Source organism: Atractosteus spatula, chromosome 3 (genome assembly GCF_055471065.1).
Source record: "Atractosteus spatula isolate fAtrSpa1 chromosome 3, fAtrSpa1.hap1, whole genome shotgun sequence".
NCBI classification, from domain to species: domain Eukaryota; kingdom Metazoa; phylum Chordata; class Actinopteri; order Semionotiformes; family Lepisosteidae; genus Atractosteus; species Atractosteus spatula.
In genome coordinates, this window is record NC_142708.1 from 2,184,495 (window position 1) to 2,199,035 (window position 14,541).

Here is a 14,541-nt window from a genome sequence, read left to right on the forward strand (position 1 = left end):
TGTTCTTTTGTTGGAGAATTAATTAAAGGAACATGGTAATCGCTTGAACTAAAAGATGCCTGGCGATGTGAGCACAAAGCTGCACAACTGTCATGGTTAGCTGGAGTTTTCATGTGAAAAAAACATCCCTTTAGCTAGATAGTGAAACTACCACAGATTTATCACAAACTCCTCAGTACTCCTCAGCACGGGTCACTCCTTGCTCACAAGCACGAGTCACTCTCCGTACACGGGCCCAAGCCTCTCCCCGTACACGAGCACCAGCCACTCTCTGCACGCGAGCACGAGTCACTCTCTGCACACGAGCACGGGGCACTCCACGTACACGTACGAGTGCTGGGGAACTGCTGCTGACCCAGTCCAGATGGACAACTCCTGCTGGAGTGTTCTTTTTTTTGTGAAGGAAGAGGCGAGCTTGTCGGGTCGAGACCTCCTGGTCATTAATAAAGTCTGACGTTCTCAGTCCCCCTGTTTAGACCATCCTTGAGAAATGTGCTCGCAGCCTAATCTTCCACCGCCTTCTCCTCTCTCTTTTTTAAGTGCAAGGTTGAAACAGGCGATTCTCCAACAGTGCTGCGGCGGGCCCTCTGTGCTAGCTGCCCACTCCGAAAGCTCACAGAACGGGCCTCATTATTAGGCCCACATGGCAGCCAGATGAGAACAGTTCATCTCGCTGGCAGGAGCGAGGGCTCAGATCACAGCCAGCTCTGGATCCACTCGGACACTTCAAGGTTATTGGTGAACTTTTTTTTTTAGTATTTCCGAGGACTGGAAAGAAAGTACATAAATTGTTCCTTAAAAGTGCACAGAGCAGTTCTACTGTATTTCCCCCAAGACACAAGACTGGATTTCTCTTGGAGACAGACCTTCCACTATGACCTGATATCTCTCTGCTCTAAGATTTTTAACCCGTTAAAAAAAGCATTAACACACACACACACAGTCTAAACATGCTTCTAAATTGCTGAAGGCAAACTTTTATTTTACATTTAAATCTCTGTTAAGTAACTAAGGTACCAAAAATTAAAAAAAGGATATAGTGTGAAATTCAAGTTGCTTTTATCAGTTGCAAAACGGAATGCAGATTTCACAACTATGCCTCACCCTTTTCTTAGGGCCTTTAAACTGACCACAGGAACAACCACGTCTACAAAAACCTTCACATGAGACTTCAGCTTGAACAGGTCGACAGTAGCAAGTAAGATGCTGCTCACCGCTGAACGTCACGTTGGTGAAAAAGACCCGCAGTCTTGTCACAGGAGAGCACAGAGACACTCACGCTTCGCCCACGAACTTACCAGAATATAGGAAGGTGAAACTTTCAGTCCGCGGGACAATGCTGAAGTCACCACCGAGAAATTTCCCACCACGTGCTTCAAACCGGGAGGCAGTTACAGCACGGAGACAATCTCCTCTAGCTCCCTCCTGTCTTGGTTCGGAACCGTGGTGCCCCAGGTATCAGGGGAGTGGAGAGCGTCCCGCCGTGCGGTCCGGGCCGCTCGCGTCTCGTGCCGTGAGAGCCAGGAGGCCCTGTCCCTCGGCCATCAGTGCGTCCAGCAGTAACGGCAGGATGGCGGTGCGCGGGCCCGAGCAGGAGGTCGTCACGGCGGGGGCCTGCGCGACGTACCGGGGCATCTTCAGCAGCGTCTCGATGTCCTCCGCCAGCCGCACCAGGCGGGCGTCCGTCCAGCCGCTGGTCACCGCCCGGGCCGTGTGCACCGCCAGGCAGCGGGCCAGCAGGGCCAGGCCGTCCAGGCCCGCCCCGCCGGCGCCCCCCGGGGGCAGGTGGCGCACCAGCGCGTAGCTCAGGATCAGGCAGCCCAGCAGGGCGCTGCCCAGCTCCAGCCAGCCCGGCTCCGAGGCGCCCTCCCTGGGCGCGAGCCTTGCAGCGTCACCCTCCCGCGCGCAGGCGACGAGCTCCTCTCTGAGCGCCGGGCAGTCCACGCGGTCCAGCGGCGTCTGGCCCTCGCTGTCCTGCTGCTGCAGCAGCACCGACCCTGCAGGGGAGCACGAGAGCATCACCAGGAGCTGTGTCCTCACCCGCTTCTGCCCCACTGCAGCGTACTGTAACTACCCCACTGCAGGGCTGTATTATATTGTAACTACCCCACTGCAGGGCTGTAACATACTGTAACTACCCCACCGCAGCGCTGTAACATACTGTAACTACCCCACTGCAGGGCTGTATTATACTGTAACTACCCCACCGCAGCGCTGTAGCGTACTCCAACTACCCCACTGCAGCGCTGTAACATACTGTAACTACCCCACTGCAGGGCTGTATTATATTGTAACTACCCCACCGCAGCGCTGTAACATACTGTAACTACCCCACTACAGGGCTGTAACATACTGTAACTACCCCACTGCAGCACTGTAACATACTGTAACTACCCCACTGCAGCAGTGTGTTTTTCCCGTGTCGACACAGCTGGCCCGAGATTCAGTCCCCGGTACAGTGAGCAGAGCACCAGCGCCAACTGAGTGGAGCCTACAGGAGGGGGTGTAACCATGGAGGAGCTCAGAAGTGAAGGATGGAGCCAAACTATTTAGAGCCTTGAAAGTCAGCAACAAGATCTTATTGCGTGACTTTACAGACAACCATTGCAGAGATGTCGACGTTTAGCTGCAGAGTTCTGGACACATTACAAAACCGACCTTCAACGATTTTCAGAGGGATGGGTTATTCTGCAAGACCCACCCGCTCCACGGGGACAAGAGCAGACCTGTCCAGAGCAGGCAGGACGCAGGGCAACTAATCTACACTGAGAAGTCCTCCCAGCAGGACACCCTCCAGGTTGAACCAGGTGCACAAGGCCAGAGATCAATTTGAACTCAGCTGGAAGCTTGATTTAATTAAAACTTAAATTTCAATGTTTTGGTCATTTCCATTTAGAAAAATGCAAGATGAAACAAGACAATTAATTTAGATATACTGCAAATTGGAAATGTTAAAAAGCTGCACGTACTGTATGTACACCGCAAAACACTCAAACTGCACTGAGGTCTGCAGCTAAACAATGTGAAGAACATATGAAGGGGATAAAAGTTACAATTGAGAGGCTTTTCAGCTCTTTCGGAATTTGTATTTAAGTGGTCCCAGGATCTCATCCAGCCGTTTCTTGAGAGAAAGCAGGGTAATGGCTTCAACAGCATGACTGGGCAGCTGTTCCACACTCCCACCACCCTTTGGAAAAACCAGTGTCTCCTGTTCCTGGTTTTCATGCAGATACAACTTGTGCCCTCTGGTTCGCGTTTCACTGCTTATGCTGTAGAAGCCCACTAGGCTGACTGTGTTTATGTCTTTGAGGATTATGAATACTTGTATCGGGTCCCCCTCATAGTCTTCTCTGTCCAGGATAAAAAGGTTCGGGTCCTTCAGCCTGTCAGTCTAGGTATGGAGGTAATGCTGGTATGCAGCGAAAGGAAGGTTTTGTCTGCCAAGAAAAACTTTGTGAAACAGGCGTGTGAATGCACTTATAAATCATGCCATTATCCCTCATCACCTGAAATCAACTCCACTATTTTTCTGGGACTCTGAAGAGCGGAGCCACACGGCCTACAAACTGACTAAACCCACTGAACTAAAACACTGTTATTTTTCTTCGATAAAACAATCACAAGGTTTTCTAAGATAACATCATGGTTTTTTTTCAGCTTGTCTACATTTGAGGATGTTAAATTAAGCTTTAATATGATTCTACTTTTTCAGACCACAAAATAAAAGGAACAAAACAGCCTTGAGCTCCTGCACTTTTTTTCTTGGTAAACAGAAACATTAATTTAAGAGGTATTCATTTTTTGAATAAGAGCCTGAAAATGATACTGTTTCTTCTAGATAAAAAACAGTGTTGGCGAAAAATCAACACAATTTTCCCCCACATTGCTTTTATTTTACATTCAGTAACCAGGTGAAAGTGTTTCCCATTATTAATGCCACACATTTGTACCATATCAGGGAACACTGCCAGGATGGGTTCATGGGCACATGAGACCAGAGGCAGGGACTGAGTGCTTTTTAACACTGTGATGGAAGACTAACACAGAGCACTAGACTTTTGCGAATAATTGTGCAGATCTGGTGGTAAGATTTAATGTTAACATGGACCTAGTTAAATTAAAATTACTTTACAGGACTGATTAAGACATGGAACTGATATTGTTTCTGTAAAAGAGGGAATCCATCTTGGAGGACCTATATTCTTTAATGTCTGTATTTTAAATTTTTTTATAGCAATTGTTTCTCCTTTACACATCAGCTCACAGTAACATTTCCTGTGACTGCTGAACAAGAATGAGCAGGCATGCTCCAAAGATCCACCCATCCCTTAGCCATTAGTCTTTGTGACACACCTTGAGTTCCACAGCGTTGGTTAGGAGAGTTGGCCCTGATTGGAAGAACAGCATGTTCCTTTGTGACATCACTGTTCCTTTGTGACATCAGTGCAATCCTGAGAGCTTGCAGTGATGTCACAGTTGACCAATCCTACTCTACCCTTAGAGTAGCCGTGCCGCTGCTTGGGGAATAAAGTCACAGCTGGCTGTTGACAAAACGGGTCAAACAGAGGTTGAGCCCCAAGTTATATTTCCTTTTATCTTATCATAGTTTAAATGAGACTAAGAAAATTAAAACTATTAATTGATGTTTTGTGCCTGAACTTACAAACCTTTTTTCCATAAATTCTTGTATGTACTACAGAATTAAACACATTTAATACACAGTACATACTGCAAAAAACAAGTCTTTCTGCAGCCTTATACAGTGCCTTCCAAAAGTACTGGGACAGCAAAGTCAAAAGCCATTTTAGCTTTAGAGTCAAGTGATTTGCACTTGTGATCATGAGATTAATATAATACAATATAATATTGTTTATTTTTGTGTAACTGCATGTTGATCACATTACAAAAAAAAACATACTATATGTTCAACCCAATTATTTCAAGTGACCGTGAGTATTGGGTCATGTTCACTATGAGACAGTAACAGCAAGTCTGTGACCCGCTGAGCTCTCCAAACAGCGAGTAACTATTTAAGATGATTTGCTGCAGGCACTTTGAATTTTTACCCATTCTGGTGCTTCACAAATTTTTAGTTTTCAGCTCTTTCTTGAGCATGTAAAATGCTGTTCAATTACATTTAAATCGGGAAAGCGACTTAGCCAGTACATCCACGGGCTTCTTGGGTGCACTGGCATTGTTTGCTTAGGGTCATTGTCATGCCACATGGTGATGCATCTCCTTGTAAGTATGGAAGCCTTTTCTTCCACCCTAACCCTAAGTTCCACCAGACAACTTTTTTGAGTCAACTTCATAATGCCGCCATCAATAAAGATGAGTCAGCCAGTCCCAGGGGCAGCCACAGATGCGCAGGCCATGACTTTACCTCCACCTGGCTTCACGGATGGGGTGCTGTTCTTTGGAATTTCTTCAGTTCCTTTAATTCTCCATGCGTTAACCTTTCCATCACTTTGGTAAGAGTTCATCTTGGTCTCATCTGTCCACAAAACACTGTTCCAAACCTCTCCAGGCGCATTTCTGTACTTCTCAGTAAACTCTGTCCTGGCCTTTCCATTCTTGGTGCTGATGAAAGGTTGTCATCTTGTGGTGCAGCCATTGTAATTCTGTTGCCTTAGTCTTCTGTTAACTGTGGATGGAGTGGTAAACCCTTCACCCTGCACTCTGGGGGTTATGGATGATTTCACTGACAGTTGTTTTGTTTTTAGGTTTTGCTCTGCAGATCTGATCATTTTTCTGTCATCAACACAGATGTTTTTTCTTGGCAGAGGCGGTCCTGGCAGACTGGTAATTGTACCTGTTTCTTTTCCTCCTTCAGTCAATTCCAAATTTTTTATCTGGGTACGGCCCCTGAGCTGACTTTATTGAAAATAAAACTATGAACTGTGGAGACCCTCTGTAAATATGGATGTTCTCCTCAAGGACTTTCTGGTTGTGGCACAATAGAAAGACTTTGGTCTACCTGCTTAATCACTTACAGCGGCACTGGATAACACACAAGCCACGAGATCAAGAGATCATATCCTAAAATAGAACAGAAGTAAGAAGGGGTTATTCTGCAATGACAGCTGAAACCTCACACTGCAGTGCAGCATCCAGTTATGTCTTGTTCCTCTGAGAACTTGGATCCTGAAGCATTCAGAAACACACTAGTTCTGATCTACAGCAGATGTCTGCAGTTCAGGCTCTATGACATCACTTCCACCTTACAACCTTCCAGCAGAAGAGGTCAAAGGAAAATAAATCGTTCCATGAGAAAAGCACTTTGCATGTCAGGTTTAATTAAGATCTTATCCTGCAGCAAAAAAAAAAGATCACTCAGAGAAATAGGTGAAAAGATCAGAATGTTTATCAGCAACGTATTGAAGATATTCTGGTGCAAATCTTACGCTGCTGCATGAAAAAAACCTTCATGTAGATAGTCAAGTATACTGTGGCGCTGTTTAATGAAGCAAAGAGATTTATCAAATATCCCTATAAGCTGAGAGCCAGATGTGCACTGGTACATTCTCAGCTTTTTCTTAAAAACTAGAAGGGCTCAGCAGCTCAAGCATCTCTGCTTGTTCCAGCAGGTTCACTATCATACCAAGGGATTGGTCAGAGCTGAGGTTACCCATGACAAGCTAGACTCTACGCTACGGGCGGAGACTATGTTGGTCCTTTTATGTGGCATTAACTGGTTTGAAGCAGAGATCAAAGCGATTTCTGAAAGAGTCCAGTAACCATGCTGATCACCCATAAAGCTATATCCCAAGGTTAAGCGCTTCAACAGGAACTGGTCTCAACGTTACGGAAAACAACGTGGGCGACGTTTGTGAACCGGAGAATCAATGTAGTGGGAGATGAGCGTAGTGTATGGGGAGATCTGTCGCTCCTCCAGGGCTCATGTGGAGTGTGTGTGTGAGCGGGCGGCATCTGAACAGGACTTCCCTGACGCGTCTGTAGCCAAGCAGCCCCGCCACACTTCTGCTTGCAAAAGGAGAGCCCGAGTTAGTGACACGGCGCTCCGGAGACATCTGGACACCTCCAGCAAGCTGTCACAGAGCCACCGCCGCGCCGGTCAGAACAGGTCATCCTCCCGCGCTCCACCCACCACTGACAGCTCGTGGCACCCTGTCTTTTCTTCAGTGCCAACTCACCAGAACTAGATAAAGACCTTTTGTCACCGAAGAAATGTGCGCAGTTCAGTTTCCAGCTGCTGCGACTCTCAGGCAGGAAAACTACAGCCTGGACTGCCACATACCCGTTTCACTTTTTAATCGAGCAGCGCACAGCGACACACGAACACAGCACTTTGACTCTTTGTGCAGGTTTTCCATTAAAATAGGCAAGAGAAAATGACTACCACCTTTTCACGTCTGTTAAAAAAGGTAAATGAAAAATATACCTTAATATATTTGAGATATATTGACAATATATGTAAGTATTGGCGATATATATGAATACAGTATGTTAAAGACAGCAAAACTCACCACCACCAGGTGGCAACAAGCAATAACTCTGGATCCAGCTTTTTATTCCCGATATAAAAAGAAAATGACGACATTAAGGAGTCTTGAACATGGTAATCATCAAGGAATAAAAAAAAAGTCCAAATAAAGGGGGATAAAAGAGGAGGAAGATGAGAGGACCAGAAAAAGGTAAAAATGTACATGTGCTCAATTGGGATCATATTATATAATGATACACATAACATAAACCGTCAATGTAAAATTTATTTAAAAAGGAGGGGGGGGGAATTCGGCGAGGAAAGGGTTAAACTTCAGCTCTCTCTTTTTTTCCTTTCTTCTCCCCACCGGAGTGGAAAAAAGAAACGTGCTGTAGAGAATTGAGTCAACGTGCCTCACCGCGTACTAACTACGGGGAGACTGTTATTAAAATACAGGAATTCAAGCATGAATTCTGGATGGGGACGTGGTGATGGGCAAAGTTTTTTATCCCCCCCCCCCCCAGCCCCATGCACAAGAGGCTGCAGCCCAAATCAGAAACATTCAAGTCTGAATGACTCCGCCACGAGCCGCTGACGCAGTCCCTACCGCCGCGGTGTCAAACTGCTTGACAGGCCGAAACCCAGAATGTGACAAAGGCAGAGATGAGGCTGTGTGCGCAGCCTGTACAGTTGCCAGCAGACCTTGATGAATGCAGGAGCTGGTACATCTCCTCCCCTAGGACAATGGAATCAGCCACTGCCTATTCCTCACAATGGCCCGTAAAATACACATCTGTCAGTGCTTTGCCATTCCCCTTTGAGAAGCCGGGCTTGATATGATATTGGCTCTCACATCACTGAGACCGATTGAAGTAAGTCCAGGTATTGGCGTGATGTGTCAGATACACTGCGCTGCAGATAAATAAAACACCTGGGGGATTGAATGCGAGCCGGGGTAATTATACGGCGCCGGGGCTCGTGCTGGAGCAGCGCCGGACTCCCTGCCTCACAGACGGCCCGCCGACAGAGGGCAGGAGAAGACAGGGAATGGAGGAAAAACAAAAGAGGAAAAGGCAGGGGAAAAAAAAGGGAAAAGGGCTCATCCTCCTCTTTTCTTCCTGCAGCCCGACACCAAAACCATCGGAGACATGCTCCGATACAGCTCGAGAGCAGACAAAATAGTAAACATATTTTAAGAAGCTGACAGATACATTTAAAATATTTTAACAGGGTAACCCACTGAGAGGCAACATCTTGTACTCACAGGAGTCCCCATTAATGCTTTTAATGAAGATAATTTAGCAGCAGTATGAAATTGGCTCAGTCTTCTGCCGATGATGACTTACCCACTTATAGATATACATCTCAGCGCAAATTGGTATGTCATCTGAAAATGCATAACTGAATTTGTTAACTGGAAGGATAAATAAAACAATAACAAGGGGAAAGTAATGTAAGGTCATGATCCACAGCAGTGTCCCTGAATCTGTCCAATCCCCCGTGCTTGCCTGTACAAGAGCAGGCCAGGCCAAGAAACCTTTGCCGTGCATCTCCTGAAACTCCACAGACACACTGCCGTGAAGACATATTCACAAAGCATTAGACACACATGGCGCCACAAAAATGCCAGCTGGCCTTGTCCAGTCTAACCTTTTTTTACTTCTTTGAGTGCGAACAAAACAATTTAAACCTACCAAGAAAAATACTAAAATAAAAGACTCTTCTGTTAAAATTCAGTTTATGGATTAGTTCTGGGATCGCTGCTGTCTGATCTACAGCAATGGTCTACACCCTGGTACAGAGGAGAAGACCTGTCAAACACAAACAGGTGAAGTTACAAATGTTGCAACAGCCGCACAAGACTGTAGGATGCAGAAGACAGGAGTTTATGTTGATTCATCACCTTCTTCAACTAGTCATTGTGGGGAAGCAAATAGAAAAATGTCCAACAAATTGCTTGGGTATAGTGTTAGGAGTTAGATTTGCTAAAATTATACTCAATGCATTAGTTAGACATCACTTGGAATACTGTGCTTAGGTTTTGTCCCACAATAAAGACAGCTATTCTAGAGGTGGCAGAAAGGAGAACAAGCAGGCCTTCCTGGTGGGGATGAACTAAGGACCAGAGGTTACACAGGCACGTGTTCAGGCGATCAGAGTCCTGACGGTCTTGACCAGATCAGCTCAGGGGACGCCTTCAAGCTCTGTATGCATTCAGGACAGGGCATTTGGAGCCGCTATATTTTTCTAATTGACATACAGTACAAAAGCAAAGTGGATACAAGGCTCTTTTTTAACCGATGAGACAACCCGTTACTGAAAGCTTGTGATTTTATGTTTCTTACACAGAAGAAAGAAATAAAAGACGTAATAGCAGCTGTTTGTGGGGAAAAAGCACTAATAAAGCCATAAAAGCACCAACAATAGCATTTGTCAAAAAATGGCAAGCATGCTGTTATCTTTTTGAAGTTTAACACAGACACTTCCATTCACTTTATCTGCCCACTGTATATACAGTAGTTACTTCAGGTTCAACTTTTGGCATCACCTTAAAGTTGCACGGACACTTCAGTGCACGGTTCGGAAGAAAACAACAACAAAAGAATATGAAGCAAACCTGCCATGAGCTTCAAAGAGGGAGAGACGCAGCTACACACGCCCGGCCCTGAAAGAGCAGAAGCGTGGATGGCAGGGGCCACATCTGGAAACTGACAGGCCTAGATCTCACAACAAAATCTTCCCCAGAACTCAGCTCTTCCAAACCAGAACCATGCACAAATGAGGTCATGCATAAGGAGGGCATTACACAAGATTGCTATTAGTTCGGCTCTATCCGTTGTTCTAGGAACACATGCCTTTCAACATGAGAATGCAGCAGCAGACACGAACACGTTAGTTAGTGGCATTCCCTTTCCCCTCCTAAAAGACTAGCCCACTGCCATTTGATTACTTTTGATTACTAAGAAACACTACCATCATGAGGTTATGCTGCAAAAGGAACACAGTTAAGCTCTGCTTTAAATGGAATATCACTTGAATATAAAGACCTATTTTCTTAGTCATGAATCGGAGTTATTTACAGCCACTTAATAACCATACATTACTCTACTAACGGTAATTCCTTAAGGTCACATTCCCAGCTCAGGCTGCTCAGAAAGTACTACAATGGATTCATAAAATTAACCTGGGTATTATAGCACGTCTTGCAGATACATACCAGCTAATATTCAATTAGCAGTCCTAATATCTGGACTACAGAGCACCTTATGTAGCACAGCCACACTGCATAAGCTGCTGGTGCAGAACGCGTCCAGAATAAAACCAGAAAAACAGTGCCGAGTACCGCGGTTAATATACCGAACCTGAACATCCCGGCTGTAACAGGCGGCTTCAGGAGACCTGTACCGTACGACACCTTGCAAGTGACAGTGACATGGAACAGCAGCGGCAAGGTGTGGCTGGGCTGAAGGATTACAAGACTGCTTGGTGTGAACCCACCTGGCTGAGGCACGACAACCTGGCCATGTGGAACGGGCCCAGGAGCTGCTGCAGGGGCGAGGAGGGAGGGGAGAGCCGACACAAACACTGGGAAGATAGGAATTCACTGTCACCTCCCCTCCTGCAACGACTCGGTCTCAGGCTCGTTACCCTGGGGGTCGTGGTTCACGCAGACCATGTTTCGTGAACTCCCCGCTTTTTCGGGCAATTCCCGATCTCGGGATCTCCCGTCGCTCACTGTCGTGTTAAATGAAAAAGAACAGATTAGCAAAGCTGCATTAAATATTTCTATGGCAGGAAAAGTCTGCCAGATGAGACTCAGCTCAGCGTTTCAGTGTTCACTGCTTTTTCCCCGAAACGTTGGCTAATTTCACTGAACGCGATAAAAAGAGTAGCTCGATCAGAACATTTCAGCTACATGCAAACGTCACATTAATGTGCAATATGAAATCCTAAATGCATGTCAACCAACACAGAAAACAAAAAAGCAACACATTTTGTATTGCTCCAGTCTCGACAAGGAGCAAAGGCCAATAGATTTCTTAATCAGAGCCAATATGCTCTATAATGTATGGATTAGATACTACAGTTACACAATTTTAAAAAACAATTTCAAAATGACCTTCAGAGTACTAAGACAGAGGGAAGAAGATGAGGAGACATTAAACATTGCATGACTGTTTTATCAAAGCAAGACCTTGAAATAATACAAGCTTTTCAGGATCTGATGAAAAGCATGACATCGCCAGGAAATACCCTGGCAATACTACAAGAACCCCAGAGTGAGTACAAATGGTCTTACAATTCCTTTCAACTGCATGTGTATGTGCATCCAATCATTGCCCACTGAAATGCAGCCTTGCCTAGGAGACAGAGGCCATTCTGCACCAGCAGCCCCACCTGGGAGACACACAGCAGCCATTCTGCACCAGCAGCCCCACCTGGGAGACACACAGAGGCCATTCTGCACCAGCAGCCCCACCTGGGAGACACACAGCGGCCATTCTGCACCAGCAGCCCCACCTGGGAGACACACAGAGGCCATTCTGCACCAGCAGCCCCTCCTGGGAGACACACAGCAGCCATTCTGCACCAGCAGCCCCACCTGGGAGATACAGTGGCCATTCTGCACCAGTAGCCCCACCTGGGAGACACACAGCAGCCATTCTGCACCAGCAGCCCCACCTGGGAGACACACAGCGGCCATTCTGCACCAGCAGCCCCACCTGGGAGACACACAGAGGCCATTCTGCACCAGCAGCCCCACCTGGGAGACACACAGGGATCATTCTGCACCAGCAGCCCCACCTGGGAGACGCACAGTGATCATTCTGCACCAGCAGCCCCTCCTGGGAGACACACAGGGATCATTCTGCACCAGCAGCCCCACCTGGGAGACACACAGCGGCCATTCTGCACCAGCAGTCCTACTTTACAGCACAGGCTTAAGTCGAACAATCTCGAAAAACATAGTCCGATTTACAGCTTCAGAGTTTTGACAAGTGTTTGAGGGATACGAGTGAATGCAGGTCATGAAAAGTTCAGTGTAGAGTACCAGAACTTGTCTAAAAAGGAGGGCTATGAAACTGCCGGCAGATGTTTACAATTTTTTTGTATAAAGGGAAATACTGCATGTTACAGATATGTTTTACATATATACACACATGAAGGATTTAATTCGGTCTCTGAAAACTATTGACAGAACCCAACACATGCATACTATCTCCAGAAGGATATAAGCTCTGGTACTTCCAAATACTTATAAACTTATAATTTATTGCTCCCATATAATACATTTTAAAGGCACGGGTCAGGAGAAGGGTATGAAGTCATTTGAAAGACGCTGGATATCCCATCGAGCATGAAGTGGATCACTAAGGGAAAGGTGCACTGCACCACCCAGCCATACCTAAATCCGGCAGCTGGGCAAGCAGGAAACTGGGCCATTGTGAGGCCAGGAAAAAAAGAGTTACAGAGCTCAGTAGCTGAGGTGGGTCATCAATATCCCAGTTACCACACCAAACTGGCCTTTATGGCTGAGTGGCAAACCCAGCTCAAAGTCTGCAGTGTTAACTGCTATTGATGATTTTTGATAACGTCAGAGTGATGTCAAGGAAACCAGACACATAAAATGAAATATATAGTTAGTTCCACTGCAGACAGAATAAAAATTTCTACCGCCAAAGGCTTAGTTGCCGAAGCGGTAGAAAATGGTTTTCTTCTAAAGTCAAACAGAATGAAAGAAAGCTCCGCACTTCAACGGTGAGAGGCTGTGCGAGAGGAGCCAGCACTCGACCGCGGCTCGCAGGAGGCGTTTCAGAGGCAGTCGGGACAGACAGAGCTTAACGACGGGAGCCTTCACTTCTGCAACAAAGAGCCAGGATATTGGGCATACCACGTTTGTCACAAGAGCCTGCGGAATAGACCAAATGCATTGTTTTTACTAGGAGACATACTTCAAGAGTGCGCACTTTTACGACACAGAGGGTGGGCTGAGGAGGGATCAAGACGAGGGTCACTGGAACTGCAGACTTCACCCAGGCAGCAAGGAGGGAAAAAACTAAGGGTATTCTCGGCCCCAGAGTATCGTCTGGAACATCAAAAGAAAAGCAGGAAGCTGTTCTTTCAATATGGCTAAAAAAAAACTGAAGGACCCGAGTTGGTGTCTCAATCCACACCATGGAAGTGTCACCACATACAGGCGACCACCTGGAAGAGCAAAGAGTGCTGCACCAGCACGCGCGACGAGCAGTGAAATCACAGCCAGCAGTCTTGCCCGCTCTTGCTCTCCTGACGCGTCACGCAGAAACCCAGCACAATCCCTGCCTCTCCCATCCCCACACCTGCACGGCGCTTCTCCGAGAGGTCGTGACGAGAACGACTGGCTCGAGTGGGCACAGGAATCCTACCCCCTCGGCCTGCAACGGCCCGCCTCTGCCGAGCACGTCATCAAAACCCCATTTCAGCCGAGTTTTCCCAACAGGAAGCCACACAGGACACGCAGGCAGGAGAGCTGTAAATGGGTGGGGACGTCTCTGCAGACCACAAGCAGTTTAATTAGCTGCTTAAACGTACAGTAGACTCACAGCCAAAGCCGTCTGGAGTTCTCTTCAACGCCCATCATTCGGCAGAAATGAAAACAAATAACGAACGATGTGGAGACCTTCAAGTGAGGACACGCTTGCCCTGAAACGTGCCTGCGACCGTGAAGGGGCAGGCGGAGCGGACAGCCCAGCCGCGATTCCGATTCTGAATCGGCTATCCCAAACAAAAAAAGAATGGAGGAAAGGTGACGAACGGGGCCGTTCACTCACTCACGACCCGCCACCAGTTGATGCCAGGATCTCAGCCAGCTCTTGCCTGAAGGAAGCCAGGGGGCCAGCTTCAACCACATGGCTGGGCAGCTTGTTCCACACTCCCACCACCCTTTCTGTAAAGAGGTTTCCCATAGATCTTCTTCCTTCCCAAGATTTGTTCTTTGTGAGCAAAAAAATGCTACAGTGTATTCTCCATAGCATTTGTTTTTTTTTTACTTATCAGTGTGGAATTAACCTCTGCTTTCTGCTTCATTTCATACCACTAAAACCACTCACAAGCAC

At 46.7% G+C, this 14,541-nt stretch overlaps 1 protein-coding gene across 1 annotated transcript in view; it reads right to left on the reverse strand.

Moving 5' to 3' along the window:
* Positions 1-952: 952 nt before the first annotated feature.
* Positions 953-14,541, reverse strand: part of slf1 (SMC5/6 complex localization factor 1) — a 42,061-nt gene continuing 28,472 nt past the window's right edge. The window contains exon 18 of the mRNA XM_088910242.1: positions 953-1,997. Coding sequence (XP_088766368.1) covers positions 1,459-1,997 — 539 coding nt within the window. The 3' untranslated portion in view covers positions 953-1,458. The remainder of the gene's footprint in view (positions 1,998-14,541) is intronic.